The sequence below is a fragment of the Zeus faber genome (genome assembly GCF_960531495.2).
Source record: "Zeus faber genome assembly, chromosome: 14".
Taxonomy (NCBI): Eukaryota; Metazoa; Chordata; class Actinopteri; order Zeiformes; family Zeidae; genus Zeus; species Zeus faber.
In genome coordinates, this window is record NC_137200.1 from 20,672,399 (window position 1) to 20,689,792 (window position 17,394).

General features: G+C 42.5%; 1 protein-coding gene across 3 annotated transcripts; it reads left to right on the forward strand.

Annotated features, from left to right (window-relative positions):
• The first annotated feature begins 11,052 nt into the window (after window positions 1–11,052).
• On the forward strand, window positions 11,053–17,035 carry pimreg (PICALM interacting mitotic regulator). Of its 3 annotated transcripts, XM_080013947.1 has the most exons (6): window positions 11,053–11,115; window positions 12,455–12,774; window positions 13,747–14,081; window positions 14,450–14,545; window positions 15,527–15,565; window positions 16,044–16,159. In XM_080013947.1, exons 2-5 carry the CDS (start codon window positions 12,478–12,480, stop codon window positions 15,555–15,557), a joined length of 759 nt encoding a protein of 252 aa, XP_079870073.1. In that variant the 5' UTR covers window positions 11,053–11,115; window positions 12,455–12,477; the 3' UTR covers window positions 15,558–15,565; window positions 16,044–16,159. The 3 variants fall into 3 exon arrangements, with proteins under 3 accessions (XP_079870073.1, XP_079870071.1, XP_079870072.1); XM_080013945.1 differs by lacking the exon at window positions 15,527–15,565 and having other exon boundaries at window positions 16,044–17,035; XM_080013946.1 differs by lacking the exon at window positions 15,527–15,565 and having other exon boundaries at window positions 11,096–11,101; window positions 16,044–17,035.
• Window positions 17,036–17,394: the final 359 nt, after the last annotated feature.

Consider the following 17,394-nt stretch of genomic DNA (forward strand, 5'->3'; position numbering starts at 1 on the left):
TCACTATCACTTTCCTCCTTCAATCACCGGGTGTCGTGACATTTCACTGCATATATGCACGACCGTATGTGTGTGTACGTGACAAATAATTTCTTGAACTGAACTGAACTGAACTGAACTGAACTTCTTTGTCCCGAGTATCATTTCTGTCTTGTCACCCCCAGTGCCTGCTGATTCCCTGGGCAACCTCTGCCCCTCTCTTACTAACGTCGCACCCGCAGTTAGCGGAGCTATGTTCCCCTCCACAACTGCAACACTTCAGCTCTGGCCCCTCTGCACATTTTTGCCATACTCACGATCTCCACTTGGGGTGCAACGTACACGGTACGTCATTGAACCGTTCGGTGCGCCCCCTACGGTTCAATATGCGCAGATGAACCACGGTATTACGGTATCGCTGACAACCTCAGTCTTGCGGAGCCGCAGCCTTGTCAATGGAAACACGAGGAAAAACTACATAGAAATGTTTTTGTAAAGAGTGCAATCCATCAAGGTGTCCGATCGGAAAATAACCCCCTGGGAAGGCCGTGTTCCTCTTCATTACGGACTTACGGTCGAACGATCCGGTTCTTTTGAACGTCTCTTTTGTGGCAACGAAGGTAACCGAGTCTCACTGGGGGACGAGCCGTCAAGTTTTACAGTTTTGCCTCGTGCTGAGATAGCCTGTGCTCCGCCCTCGCCGGGAGGCGCCCTGTCTGGAAAGGAGCGCACCCACTGTCACGTCAGGTCAAAGCGAAGGCACACACGCACTGTTCTGACTGTGAGGTTTTATCTCAATAAGTTATTTTACTATTATTATTATTAATGTGTGAAGAATTCTGTTTATACCTGTTCTAAACAAAAACAACTGACTATTGTACTGGTTTTATTCATCTTTAAAATTATATATATGTATATATATTAATGAAAATTAATATTTGAATTATCCTCTATCCTGGACACCCCCCTCCAATCAGATGAACTTGTGTAAATGATAACAACCCACCGATGAACTTGAACAGCCCCCCCTAGACACACGCACACACACACACACGCACACACACGCACACAGTCATACACACAGTCATACACACAGTAGACTACTATAAAAAAAAATGTTAACACTTAACTAAACATTTTGAATTATAAAATAAAAAAATATCTTAAATATAAAGATACCAAAACCGCACCGTTGCCTCTGAGCGGTGGGGGAACATACAGCCTCACATCATAACACATACGGTGTATCCAATGAAGATCTTTTGCGGGAGTCTTTGTTCGTCAAAGTTGTATAAACCGAAACCTTTGACCTCACGCACATTTGCATTCGTCACATTTCCTTTCACATCATCCGCTGGTACATTGACGGGAATCCACAATCAATCTGTCACCAGTCAGAGAACATTGCATTTTCCCGCCATTTATTTTGCTCACTCAGTTCCCTCAGATTGCTCGCCCTTGTTGTCCTCCATTTTACATATAATCAGCAGTGATTCATTTCTCAATATTTTAACACTCCTGACCTCCCCGACTTCCTAACTTATGGATTTAGTTAGCTGTGTTGGTTTCCAGTCGCTGGAAGTAGCCCCCTCTTGCCCCCTAAATTTCACAATTACCTTGTAATCCCCTCTTCTCCTTTCTACAGCTGCTCTCTCGTCGCAATCTCTTTCATCCGATTTATTCTTTTGCTTCTTTTTTTAAAAATGATACATTTTAATAACAATGAAAACAAATAATGAAAATGACTTAAAATAGAAAGAAATTGGATTATTTTCAATGAACTAATGAAAATAACAACCCCTCTCTCTCTCCCCCGTCCCCGCCCCATTCCCCTGTTTTTTAAAAATTATTAAATAAACAAATTTACTATTCGATTTAGAAACTTTAAATTAACATATTTCTTGAAATGTTGTCACGTCAATTTAGCACCCAATGCAATTCCTGGCCACGCCACACTGTTCGAATACCACTGTCCCCAACCCTAGTACTAAGTACTAAAGGGAGAAGGTACCTTATGTTTCTCTTTTAGTCTCTAAATCCTGCAACGTTTCTAATATTTTTAGTAGAACAACATCTATATGCTTGCCTTTTGTGTTCAGTTTTTTCCATTCATATATATATTTGTTTTTAAAAAGGTCCTCATTTGAAAACACCACCAGAAGTAGGCCTGTAGCCTGCTCATCCTTACGTCCACGCCCAAGAATTTTTAGTGCCAAGGAGCCAGCAAGGCCATTCATTTCCTCAACTCTCGACATTATGAGTGTACCGTAATAAAAGTGAGGATTGAGAGTGTGTGTGTGTGTGTGTGTGTGTGTGGGGGGGGGGGGGGGGTTGGTTGAGGAGTTTAAAGGTTTAAAGCAGTTTATTAAATGACGCCCTTACCTAAGTGCTTATAAACCCCACTCAGGACCCGTGTCATTCAGAACCCGGGGGAAGGCGACGTTGCAGGGTTTTGGATCGTTTGGATTTTTCTTTTGGATTTTTCTGTAAGTATGTTTCAGCCAAGTACATTGTGGTCAAGTGTGTGAATCTCATTATGTGTGATTTTAAAATCAAGAATTCAGTGTTGATAAAATCTTGAAAGCATTTTTTTTCCATGGGCTTTAACCAACTGTTATTGTAATAGTCATATTGAATTGCTATTGGAGTAAAAAGTAATTCAATTGATATTGAAGTAAAACACTTTGTTATATAGAAAGGGGGGAAAAACAATATCACACAATATTTTGATACTTTGATACGTATATCACTGCTGAGGTCATCAAAAATATCCATGATTAGAAACAATATTCAGAGTATAACACAAAAGATGCAGACCTTAACCAAAAAAAACAACAACCCTATAAGTTAGCATTTTATCCAAAAATCCAAAAGTCATAATTAGTCATTTATAAACTCATCTGAAAGTGAGGTATGTATAGTAAGGCATGGGAGGATATGTATGGATATGTGGCGTTCAATATTTGCATTAAACGTCTTTATTTTGGCAAGTCGGTTAAAATGATTGTCTACGCGATATCTTTGTGAAATTTCAATATTCCACCGTTTGATGAATATTTTCCCCTCCGTTCATCTCGGGGGACAATCTCATCGATGGATCACGGGGGTTTTTCCATCCGCGAGACCGCCAAATAAAGTGTCACAATCATTGCTTTCTCTTTTCTCCAGGCCGTTTGAGGGGTGGTTAAAATGCCGTGCGTTTGGAAGACCTTGCTCCTGCACTGCCTGATCTCCTGCGCCGCTCGCACATCAGGTGAACGCTTTTTTTTTTTTGACACTTACTGACGCCCGCGTGGTCCAAAGCTAGTAGCCAACTCGGCGTCTGCTTTTTCGGGTTTGGTTACTGTCCGTCCACACGCAAAAAACCCTGACCTTAACCAAATTAACTCGTGCTCAAACTTAAACCATTTCTAACCTAATCCCCACGCATAACGCATAACCCCACCGCCTTGAACTGAGGTTGGTATGAACTGTCTGTTGATACTGTTTAGTGTTGACAAGTTTATGGGCGGTTGACAAAAGGAGGTGAAAATTATTATTTTTTTTTCCCAGAATTTGTTAATTTCAATGAGAAATGTAGATATTAGTACTCAACAAATGTTTTACAATTAAATCGCTTTTTTCACTGACATTTCTGTACATTTATAATGTAGAGGCGTTGCACTGCAGGACGGAGGAAAATGGAAACGTTCCCGGATGAAAGATTATTGGACAGAATTCCTGGTGGTTGTCTGATGTGAAGGGGCCTTGGGGGGGTCCGTGAAATTTCCCGAATATGAAATAAATACATTGCGTCGCGCCGCGGGACTAGATTTTTTTTATTACAAAATTGAATGATTGATTTCTTATAATTTCGGCGATATTATCGAACACAATTCAGGGAGGGTCGACATAATGCCAAAGGCCTTTTAATCCATTTTCGGGAATCGTTTTTTTATTTCACTGATGTTTACATTTCCGACCTCGTCACGCCCGTTACACATCACACCACGGGGACATTTTGCAGGCTGCGTTCACATGGAACGCGGTAGACGGGAGACCGAGAGTCACGTCAGTGGATGGCAGCATAGGGCGGGCCGGCAGAGAACACCGGCAAAGGCAACCGTACGGGTAAAAAGAACTTTTTACCGTCCCCCGCGACGGAATTGGAGCCGGATGTTACGTAGGCGAGGAGCCAACTCCGTGGCGCAAGTCTGCCGCGGCTGCCCCGAGACCCCAACGTTTGGGAGTCGGAGCCGGTAGACGCCGTTTTCGCAAGGAAGCGGATGGAGGCTTTGGACGCGGTGGTGTCGCCTGATGGGGTTGGAAGCCGGTGATAGAGTCGCGGCTCCAGGTTATTTATTGTATAATGATATAATCAAACACAAATAATAATATTAAAAGAAGGGCTTCTATCGCTGATCTCTCAAAGCCGCGTAACAATATCCATAAATACTGTATCCATAAAGCGAAATAACCCATGGTCAAACCCGCTTGGAGACGACGCTTTGTAGCAGCTCGTGTAAAGTCAACCAACTATGAGTGACGTTTTGGAGGGAATTTAACATCAATTTAAGTTTGCGATATTAAATATTAATAGTAAGCTGCATTTTTATAGCGACATGCATTAGTTAAATTTGTATATATATATCAACAGACACAAAGTAATTCTGTTTAATATATTTTATTGGAGTCTTTGTACATCACCATGGCAACCTATCGTCACGTTTTGCCGCGTTTTACCTCCCCCTCCGCGCGGTTCAGAGAGTGTCCGTGTCTCCCGTCTACCGTGTTCCCTGTGAATGCGGCATTAATGGGATAAAAAACAAAAAACAACAGAAAAATCTTGATGTAAAACCACCATGAAAACACCTTATCCCTCATAATTCATGGAAGACTTTTATTTGATGACGGCAAAATTAAGCGTCACGTCAACCACCCCAACCTCGACTCGGCTGTTCGTACCGGCCTGAAGGAAGTGCAACCGAATGTTTTGACCACCCGTTTATTATTTTCTCTCTTTTGAAGGACCGGAGCCCTACGTTCCACATCCAATCACTCGTGCCTTTTCCTTTTCCGAATTGTTTTGGAGGAGTGAGGATCGAGTCCGTCCCGGGGCCCGACGACGGGGGGTTCATCTGGACGGAGCCCAACCGGACCGTGTCCCTGACCTGCGTGTCCGAGGCGGCGCCGGGGGCCGAACAGGAGCTCGTCTGGCTGAGGAACGGGGCCCTGGTCAAACTGAAGGAAGGCGGCGGCGGCGGCGGCGGCGGCGGCGGCGGCGACAACAAGGGCAGGAGCAGCCTGTGCGTGGCGCCCGTGACCCGCGAAGACGACGCCGCCACTTTCACCTGCCAGACGAGCGGAGCCCCGACTTTCAACTCGTCGGTCACTCTGAACGTCACCTGTGAGTCCCCCGGAGACGCCACGGGGAGAGGGGAATCGCCCCCCCCACCCCAAAAAAAACATCGTATAAGACACATATCATGCGTACCGGATGTGTCTGAGACATTGTGTACTTAAAATATTTGAGATACTCGGGTCGTTTGCACTGCAGCGTGTACTGTAGCCGTGTAACTCTTGACTCTCGTCGACCGTGCAAAAGTTGACGCGTTTAAAATGTGTGCATTAACATTTGCATCACATTTATAGGCAAAAGTTTAAGAATGAAAGTATTATCTGATCCCGTAAGTGAAGAAAAAAGAGAGGTCCATCGCTAGCAAATGAGCAGCTGGATTGACCACATGAACAGGGCGAGCACCAAGAGCAGAGGGAGAGTAGCTCCTGACTCTTTTCGTTGACCTGCACGTAAACCGGCGGTAAGTGGGGACCGTTAAAGTGGTAATCCGTGAAGTCGTCAGTGCAAGGTGGATTACCCTGCACGTCCCAACGCTCTATGGACGGTCACGCTCCTTTCTCACGGTCTTTACTCCTGGTCACTCGATGGTGGTTGGGGATCAAATCCGTTTACCCCTCCCCCGGCCCCCGCGAGAACAAATGCCGGTCTTTGCTCCGCAGACGCCCCGGCGCCCTCCTCCGAAACCGAGGAAGTGGTCGTCGAAGAGCAGGACGACCTGGTCCTGCGCTGCGACATGCGAGCCAACCCGCCCGTGTCCGTGCGGTGGCTCCACCAGAGGGCGCCGCTGGACCTGTCGGCGGGCGGCTCCACGGTGACCAATGACGGCCGCGAGTCCTGGCTGGTGCTCGGCAAGGCGGACGGGAGATCGCACCCGGGCGACTACCGGTGCGTGACGCAATCCGACATCTATGGGAAGAGCTTCCGCAGCTTCCGGGTCACCGTCAACGGTCAGTGGGCACAAACGCGGTGCTGCTTTCACGCCGTCGTCAGATAGGGCTGCGCGCCGTTCCCGTGGCGTAGTCGTGTCGTGTGTGATGCTTTGTGTCTGTGCTCCTTCTCCCAGAAAAGACACTGAAATTACCCGTGATGCCGTTGGCGGCCGGGATCGTGGTGGTGTTGTGCACCGCTCTCCTCGCCGTCATCTCGCGAAGGAACAAGATCGCTCAGGTGGGGCTCGGACGCGGCCGTAAAACAACGCGCCCGTCACGCGCCAATGTGGTCGATAGGTTTTTACAGAAGCATCAACGCCACACGTTGTTATTCTTCCAATTCTCTGTTTCAGTGCTGCAAGTAACACAAGCCCGAGGGAGCCATGGACGCTCCCATTGAAGACGCTATCTATCTACCTGTCTGTCTGTCTGTCTGTCTGTCTGTCTTTCTGTCTGTCTGTCTTTCTATCCTATCTATCTATATCAAAAATATAATGATTCCCTGTAAACCAATGCAATCTTGTTAAACAAAAAGTATTTATATCTATCTATCTATCTATCTGTCTATCTGTCTATCTGTCTATCTGTCTGTCTGTCTGTGTCTGTCTGTCTGTCTGTCTGTCTGTCTGTCTGTCTGTCTGTCTTTCTATCCTATCTATCTATATCAAAAATATATATTTTTGAGTATGTATTAAAGTTCAACTTAAGTCTGCTGGATTGCGTCTTTGATTGTTTTGAATCATTGCCACCCATTGATTACCGTGAGGGGGACTGTGTGGCTTTTCCTTTGTATGAGACTTTTCATGAAAATTGGACATGGTCTGAATGTGTCACCAGGTCTTTATTAAAATTTAACCCGACTCATCGTAAGTGACCATGTTACATATTTACTCCCAATATGGTCAGAGCACAAGGACGTGATGGAAGCCACACACAAACACACACACACACGCGCGCATACACACATGCGCGCGCACACACACACACACACACAGCCTTCTCAAGGTCGAGGTCATTGTGTTTAAAACAATAAAAGAGCACTTAAAAGATTCACATAAAACAGAATGGGATCATTCCTGATGTGAAGATAGAGAAGATGCATTGTATTTGGAGAGCAGTACAACTCTCAGGTCGTAAAACCTGCATGATTATACAATAATCCACCCAATTCAACATCCGGGTTTACACTGGTCTTTGCGCTAAGAAAGTGAAATTCTTTTCCGGGAGTCTACTCAGATTTTTTATTCTTTCATCCGAAGGGGCACCTCCTTTTGTGAATGTTCATCCATGTCGACAGTTTAACAGACCACAACCAGCGAGGCGGACCCCGCCACCAACAGAGAGCATAAACACGAGCACATGCTTAAAGTCCCTGTAAAGAAATAGTAAATATGTGTTCTGAGTTTGAAAGAAAATGTGTTATTAAGCACCCAGCAAAATTTGAATGATTAAAAAAACGCCAAGTATATCAAATTAGGCTTCAAAATTGTGAAGGAAAAAAAAAAAAGGCATTACTCTCTCGGGCGTGACTCCTCGCTAGGGCTGAACGATTTAGGGAAATAATCGTATTGCGATTTTTGGACCAATATTGCGATTGCGACTTAGTATGCGATTTTTTTTTTTAGGTTTCTTATCTTCTGCATTATTCACTAAACATAAGCAGCAAATCATTGTATAGTATGACCACCACTAAAGAGGATACAGTCAACATATAAACTGCTCTTTCCTGTAGACCAGGCCTACGTGGTTTGATGAAATGAGATGAATTGATGCATGAATTGATATGAATAACATCTTCATTAAACTATTGAATTGTAAAAAATAAAAACCTTCAATCACAGCGGAATATTGACTGATTGATTTAACTTCAAGCCTTGCAATTGTTAGGATCTGAAAATTAACTTTCGAAAAATGATGCACTCTTTCAGCAGCAATCTATTTTTTTCAAAAAGATTAAAAAAAGAAAATACATCCAACAACCAAACAAACAAACGCAGTGTTCTGGAAGAGGCTCCGTCCGGACTCTACAGGTGTCCCGGGCTCTGCCGGCAGCACACGCAGCGCACAGCGCACCACGACCCGGTACGGAGCACCGGGTCTCACCGGGGGGCAGCAGAGGTTCGGTCGAAACAATCGCTTAAATAGGCGTTCTTTCTATTTGTTTTCCAATTTTTGGGGGTCGCTTTCTGAAATCTCACAATCAAGGATAAAGGATAAAGGATAAAATCGTGTGCTTATAATACTCCGATAACACTCTCACAAATTAGAAACTTTTTTTTTTTTTTTGCTTAAACACACCTGGTTTTATGTTGCCAGCATGGAAAAAATACAGCAAAAATCCACACTGTTCCCGTTTTCACAAATAGTATAACGCTTTCACAAATCAGAAACCGTGTTAGAAATGCAATTTGGGCTTCTTATTATAATCGAGTCCGGGTTTGACAACTATAGGTACAGTCGTTTGACTACTATAAGTACAGATCTGCATGGTTTGAGGTGGCCTGTGTGTTAAAAAATAATAATAACACAAAAAAAAAATTCCGGGGAATTTGAATGCGCTATGAAAACACGCTGTGAATCCGTGAGCGCTGAATTGAATCGGAAGCGGACGACAGCTTCACGTTCCCCTTGACGTTCCCCTTGACTGCCGCACAACGGCCTATATCTTGCTGCAACTTTCTTCTCGCTGTTTTTCAAAGTCTTGCCTTTGCCATTTCCACCGAATGAAAGGCGCTGAAAAGCGAAACGCAGCGCACGTTGTTGTTGTTGTTGTTGTTGTTGTTGTGTTTGATGACACCTGCTGGTCAACTGTGAGGAGGACGCGCGTGTGTGTGTGTGTGTGTGTGTGTGTGTGTGCGTGCGTGCGTGCGAGCGGGCGTGTGTGTGAGTGGGGAAAGTGTAATGCGCAGAATATATACAGATTCAAGATTCAAGATTCAAGATTTTTATTTGTCACATACATATACATACTTCCATACATATATGCAGTGAAATGTAATGCAACGCACCCGGTGATAGCACACAATAAGTCCTAGAAAAGTACAAAAAATAAAATAAAATAAAAAGTAGAAAATTCCTTTCTAATAGACCGACTAACTGACTCCTAAAACGTAATACAGTAAGTGGAATACTTATAGAATAAGATAAAAAATATATAGAATAAAATACAATAAAAAATAAATTGAAATAAAATGGAATAGGTTGAAGGAATATGGCTATGTATATACAGATATGTGCATTGAAAGTGGCATGTGAATTAAAGTGGCATGTGAATGTGAATAGTGTGAGGTAGTGTTTGGGATAATACAGCACAGTATACAACAGTACGGCGCAGCAATACGGCATCACGAACAACCCTGAACAGTGATACAGTATGCGGTACAGTATGCTACATACAGTACAGTAGGTAGTGGAGCCTAGTGCATGGCTCAGTTAGGACCCCTGGTGAGGTCAGCGTTGACAGTTCTGATGGCTTGAGGGAAGAAACTCTGTCTCAGTCTCTCTGTTCTCGCTGCGTGACTGCGGAGGCGCTTGCCTGACCGCAGCAGCTGAAACAGTCCGTTGTTGGGGTGATGAGGATCCTTCATGATCCTACGGGCTCTGCTACTACACCTCCTGGTGTATAACTCCTGCAAGGGGGGGAGGGTAGTTCCAGTGGTACGTTCAGCTGAACGCACCACCCTCTGCAGGGCCCGCCTGTCCTGGGCAGTACAGTTCCCAAACCAGGCAGTGATGTTGCCTGTCAGGATGCTCTCCACTGCTCCAGAGTAGAAGGACTTGAGGATCCTCACCGAGACCCGGAATTTCCTCAGCTGCCTGAGGTGGTAGAGACGCTGCCTCGCCTTTCTCACCAGAGTGTCTGTGTGAACAGTCCATGTTAAGTCCTCAGTGATGTGGACACATCACAGTTTTAAGAAAAACAGGACAACTGAAGACTATTTTATAGATATTATTATGTTTATTATTTGAGCATACTTATATATGTATGTATACTTTATACGATATACACTATTTATTATTATTATTACATCATAACTTGGATATGACTTGTGTTTATTATTTGAGCATACTTATATATGTATGTATACTTTATACTATATACACTATTTATTATTATTACATCATAACTTGGATATGACTTGTGTTTATTATTTGAGCATACTTATATATGTATGTATACTTTATACTATATACACTATTTATTATTATTACATCATAACTTGGATATGACTTGTGTTTATTATTTGAGCATACTTATATATGTATGTATACTTTATACGATATACACTATTTATTATTATTACATCATAACTTGGATATGACTTGTGTTTATTATTTGAGCATACTTATATATGTATGTATACTTTACACTATATACACTATTTATTATTATTACATCATAACTTGGATATGACTTGTGTTTATTATTTGAGCATACTTATATATGTATGTATACTTTACACTATATACACTATTTATTATTATTACATCATAACTTGGATACGAACGTCACTGTCTGTTGGACGCAGGGGCGTCATCGTGAGATTTACGTCACAGGCGGGTTCCGGTGCGCAGGGTTGCCATTGACTCTCTTTCCGCGCTTTGGCTCCTTCACCTGAGAGGATATTTTCGAAAGTGGCATAAAAAGATATCATGTCGGCCAAATAGTTGGCATCAAAAATATTCACAAGAAATGTCGATTCGATACATTTTAACCCCAAAGAATCGACCTGTTTGTGGGTGCTTTGGGGCGCGTTTGGTTTTCCTGGGATCTGGCAACCCACGGCGCGCAGTCAGTGCGGGTCCAGCGCCAAATTCAAACAGTTGAAAGAAAGACGTAACGGAGCGCTCTACGGTCAGTGAAGCGAGGTACGTGTATTATAACGGGCTGCACTGCGGATACGTATCTCGATTTTAAATCGGCGTAGCTTTCCCCAAAATATGGACTGTTACCCATGGAAGTTGTTTAACTTATCGATCTTGTTAACTCCGATCGCGTTTCAGCGGCTACTGCGAATGGCGTTAGCTTACTGCATCAGCTACTATAACAAGGTAGCTCTTGTATTTATTGTCGATACGTTGCATTTCGTAAACAGGAGGGTGAATAATACATCTTGCCAAATAATCAAATATATCTAAGAAAATTAGGCGTGGATGTAGGAAATGGAGGAAAACTAGACACGAAGAATATTGTGTTGGACCTGATATGTCACTTAAGTAATCCGTTTTTTTTAGCCCATAGAATCTCTCGTCTCGTTGTGGTGTTGGGCACATGCTGTGTTCACCGTGGAAGCGTCTACTTAAGCAAGGCGTGGCAGCAAAACTCAGTTAATGTAGATAAAACAAAAAAAGGCAGAACCTGATTGAATAAACCACTTTAGATACATGTTGCACGTGGAATGACGTCCTCCCTAATATCATTTTCATCATAATTATCGATTGAATCCAGGATTCTTGTTTTTGTTTTTTTAATTCATATTAATAATAATAATAATAATAATAATAATGACGGCGATGATGATAATGGTACATTCATTTCACACCCATAGGCTTAACTACAGAGTGGAATTATAGAAGATGCATCATCGGCGATGATGATGATAATGGTTCATTCATTTCACACCCATACACTTATCTACAGAGTGGGATTATAGAAGATGCATTTGACGAATAAAGTTTAGAAGGGAAGATGCTTGCCAAATTAGTAGTCTAATGTACAGTAAAATATTGATTTAACTCATTATCCAGTGTATCCTTAAAAAAAAAAATTTCTCACAGTTATTTTGTTTTGTGACTTCAATGCCCATGGAAAGTAAGCATTGCAAACATTGGCCATTGGCTATGAAAAGGATGTCCTTGCAACTGCCAAACCAAAGCTTTTTTTTTTTTTCCTTTACTCAAAATATAACTTAAACTCCAACAAAATAGTTTGTATCAGTTTATTTTCTCAACTGTGCTCATCCTACAGTTGGCATTAAGACTACACTCACTTTACACATTGCCATTTTCTGTGTAGGGCACAATCAGTGTTAGATAGGATATTGTTTACAACCAACTGGATGTTCTCCATTGAGATGAGTAAGTTGTATTTATCAAGACAAAACCCTATTTGAATCAAACAATCAATCTATAAATCTGATCAAAATCAAACGCTCAAATCGCTTGTTATGAACACATTTGTGGTTTTCAATCTACATCTCCTCTATAGATTGTTCTGGCGTGGCATCATCAATGATGAACGGAGTCGGCAAGGCTATGGTGGGAATTTGGCGAGCCCATACGTCCCTGGATGAATCCGATGACGCGGAGAGTTCCCCGGAAGCCCCTGATCGTTTCCGCAAGCTCCGCTCGTCGTCCTCGCTTAACTCCCTGCGCATGTCTTTGCGAAAGCGACTGCCACTGAGATCCGTTCAGGCCAGTTCCCTCCCGGAGAATCCAACTTGGGAAACCCTGCAGCCACAGCCCAAAACGAACACCATCAACAAATTCACCCGTAGTGCCCGGCACTCTATAGGCGGAGTGTATCAGGTCGGTGGTTTTGGTATCTCTTCATTCGGGGGGGACACATCACTTTTTTTTATCACATAATCACTTTTTTACAACCATTAATGATTCTGAATCCTGAATTAAGTATTGTCCTATTCAATTCCCATTCATTACTGAACCGTATAGATCAAGACCCTTATTTTGTTTTTATTTGAGTATAATAATATGCGTATAATCCAATATGGTTTTGTGACAAAAAAATATAGAAAAAATAAGTCAAAGGTATCAAAATTTTTTGCATACACTCCAATATGATGCCTTTTTACTCTGTTATCATTCCATTTCTACATACATGACTAAATCTAGTAATTGGTCAGTACTACTGTTCTCACTACTAACTTTAAAAGTGTCAGCCTGTCAGCCTATAAATACTATGATCTAAACATCACTTTTGCGTCAAAATATACGATTAACTTTTGTGCTTATTATTATTATTATTATTATTATTATCAAACCAAGACTTCTGCCATTTGCGTCTAATGGTCATTCATCACATTTTTCTGAACCAATAAGTGGGCTGTTCCAAATCGGCAAGATGCAGGTCCTGTCAGAACATATGAGGCCTGTAAACATGGGGCACTGTACTTGGGCTCCTAACACTGAAATAGAGTATTGGAGAATATCCTCAATACAAAAATCTGATACCCTGAGACAAATTAAAGGAAAACAACTTGATATTCCTCTTTTTCGAATTGGACTGGTAAGTATCAACTAATACTTAAAATGTACGTCTCTGACTCTATCAGAAGTAAAAAAAACTAAGTTTTATTGGTGCATCCTTTTGCAATCTCTTCGCCGTTGAACCAACCTGCTTATTTCACCTTCTTCATCCTCTCCCTAGCTCGCTCTCTCTCTCTCCCACACGCTCTCTCTCTCTCTCTCTCTCTCTCTCTCTCTCTCTCTCTCTCTCTCTCTCTCCTCATGTCCTTTCCTTGTGTACCTCTCTTCCCCCAGAGGCTGCAGAGAAGTAAAGAGTCTGTTCGTGAGGAGTGCTTGGTAACGACCCCGGGTCAAATATGTGAGGAGGAGGAGGAGGAGGAGTGTGCGTCAACCTCCCGCACCCCAAAGCCGACTGTCCTCGTCGCCATGGCAACCCCTCGCCGAACACCCAGATCGGCGACCACGCCCAGACGCACTCCGGGGTCTCATCGCAGATCCGGGGTGAAGGGCACCCCAGAGGCTGACGCTGATGTGAGGCGGGTGAAGACGGGGGGAGGCAGGCGGCAGCTGGTGCGCATGGCTGCCTTGAGGAGTCCCTTTGCCTCCCCCAACACGCAAGGCCAGAGGCAGTGAGTCCTTCATGCAGCGTCCCACCCCAGAGGGTTAGGGTCCGATGGTTTATCCCCCTTCATTATATCTACAGTACTCTTATATTCAAAGTTCAGTGGAGAAAGAAAATGCCAGTGTTCATCGTGTTCATTGACCCATGTGATGACGTGAAGTGTTGTATCAGAGTAATTGTAGTCTGGCGAGAGGTTTATTTTGAAATATATGTCAGACTTTCATATCGCGAGAAATCTCGGGTCACAAAATTGAGTGTCACATTTTGGCGACATCATTTCGTAGTGATATGATGAGTCCTATTGCTGGCATTCGTGCATGATTCCGTTCAGACAATAATCTCTACTCCTCGTTACATCCCTCTTTCGCCCTACAGGAAGTTTGACCGCGACCTGGAGAGTGTGTCGAGCGGAATGAGGAAGCTCAAGCACCTTTCCAGGGCTTTTGATGACGTCATTGGGAGAGATGACGGGTAAACCATTGTTTTTGTTGTTACAGTTTCACACTGTCTGTCGTATGTGTCCCTTTCACCAAGGTTTTTTATTTTTTATATAATTTTAAGTAATTATGTTTTGTTTCCCCTCTGTGTGTGTGTGTGTGTTTGTGTGGGATGAAACTCAATAAATTGTGTTTCTCACCAGGTCCTTAAAGAGCTTGAATTTTCATCCTCAGAGATCTAAGTGCTGGAGTACCTTAGAAATAGCCCCTTTTGTGCTGAGGTACTTGAAAAGTCCTTGGGAGGGGAAAAAAACAACAACCTGGGATCTTTCTCCTGTTTTTTGTTTTTTTTAATTCAAATCATAACGTAATTAAAAATGTTCGAGGATGGCTTTTACGACATACATGATGCCAGGGAAATGTACATTTAATCCAGCATGGTTGTAAATAGACACTTATGATACAATTGCAATGATATTAATAAAAGATATACTTATATAAATAACAGACAATGAGACTAAGATTATATTATATTTTATTTTATAAAGATCACATTGCAAATTGATATTTTTTGGGGGTGACGTCCTTGAAAATAAAAATAAAAAGTAGAAGAAAGTCCTTGAATTAAATTTTATAATGCCAGAACGAACCCTGATTAATAGACTGATGATTTTAGCAGAATAACGGTGCAGTTTACGTCTTCAATGTCCTTTTTGGTTTTTGGAGGGGACTAAGGGCGACCGCTCAGCAGCTGGTCTGACTCTTACCCACCCCCTCCCCCCTGCTCGCATTCTTCCCGCCTGACATTCAAACTGGGTCTGGTATTTGGTTTGCAGCGGGAGGGAGCAGGAAGTTTGGGGTGTGGGAGCTGGAGCTGAATGAAAAACACAATTGTATCGGGAGCGGCCCGCGCACGCATTCTTTCCCACCCTTGACATTCAAAACGCTGCAACCGTCTTGTCCTGGTCTGGACAGACATTCAACCGCAACTTTGTCTCCCCCCCCCATAAAACAGGCAGTTCGGCTATTCCCTAATTACGGAGTAGATATGAAGGTAAACTCATATGTCATTGTTTTTATGACAAAATAACACTATGGTGTATAATGTTGCATGGTAAGGCAGAGCTGGCCTGACTAGATGCATGGTGAAAAGCATGTCTACAGTAGGAGTTGGTTGTTTATTTGACATCTTTCACCGGGAAATAGGTGAGATTGTTGACACTTGAATACTGTCACTTCTCATTATTGCTGTATCCCTTGAGTCGACTGCTTTCTGTATTTCAGTACACGCCTAACATTTATTGCGCTTGTATTTGCTGCTACTACATGGTAAAGCATGTTTATGGTCAGAGATGTTTATTTACCTTTTGACCGGAAAATTGCTGAAATTGGCCAAAAAACAACAGCAACAAAGAATGCTCTAACACACTATTACTTCTCCAATATTTACTTGTCTTCTGCTTGCCAGTACTACCGCTACTTCACTTTTTTGCTGTAGCTACATAAATTTGATTTCCTCTCTCCACTGCCAGGACCCGCAGAGTTGAGCGTGGCGGCGAAGGAGCGATGATGATGAGGAGATTGGATCCCGGCGGTAAACTCAGCCGCTCCAGCCTCGCTCGCCGAGCCACGAACCTCTCCCACTCCCTGGGGGGCTGGGTCCACGCGGCCGCCGGCAGCCTCCGTAAACCCAACTGAACGGATGGCGGGGGAAAAACGGACCACCTTGGTACCCCCCGTTTCTTGTATTTTGTCATCATAGACATTGGACTGTTACGTTTTTCTTTCACGTTTTATATGCACATTCGTAGTCCCCGGCATTTAGTACCATCACGGTAACTACTGTGTGTTTACATGTCTTGTTTATATGTCACACAGGTAGTGCTTGTTGTAGCTGCCGATTGTCATAGCTGTACCTTAGCAACCATATGCGGATGGAGAATGGGAATTTCCGATGTGATATGGGGAGCAACCAAATGACTGTTATAGATGAATATTATTTTACTAACGTGTAGTTTGTCTTAACACTACTTTTATAGATACAATGTCTCTTAGGCCGACGATGACTTCACCAAATGAGACCAAAATTGTGTCTGTTAAACCAACGCTATTTTTATCGACAGTGAGGTATTTGCCTCTGCTCAAATATGCAATAATGTGACCAAGATTTATAATGCCTTTTATTTCTACTATATTCTGTATTTACTGTGAACGGCGCCTTTTTTTTTATTTTTATCAAATAGTTTGGATTCATGCGCCAATAATGTATACGTAATGAAATCTTGTAACTGCATGCAAAAGATGTGAATGTTTATACTATACTACCTTTTACCTATTTTTTACGCCGGCGGGATTTTAATGTTATTAAGCCACATGTAGCAGTGAGCAGGCAGCTTCAAAGTGTGCCTTATGAGTTATCGCCATCTTTCCATTGGCATCCCATTTAAAAAAAGCAAGTGGGACAAACAGTATGTTATCATTATATGTACCTTCAAAATAAATGTTTTAGAGTTGTATAAAGCTGCATCTCTGTATCTTTATTAGTGTGCTATGTTCAAAGTGATTCTGTGAACAGCCATTCCTCCAATATTCAGGGATCCTTTGCATATTTCTTCGGACAACAACGCCCCTATGTGGTGTACCAATGCAATAAAAGCGTTCGGTTTTTTTTTTCAATTATTGAACAAATTGTTTGTTCAACAGAACAAATTGTTTGTTCATTAGTTTAATATAGAATAGAATTCAATATTAAGTAAAAAGGCTTAAAAAAAACTCAGAGTAGAAAGTCAACAGTGAACTCTTCAAGTTACAATCACAATAACCATAATATTGCAATAGTAATTGAATTAAACACTGAATACATGGAAAAGAACATTTGACACG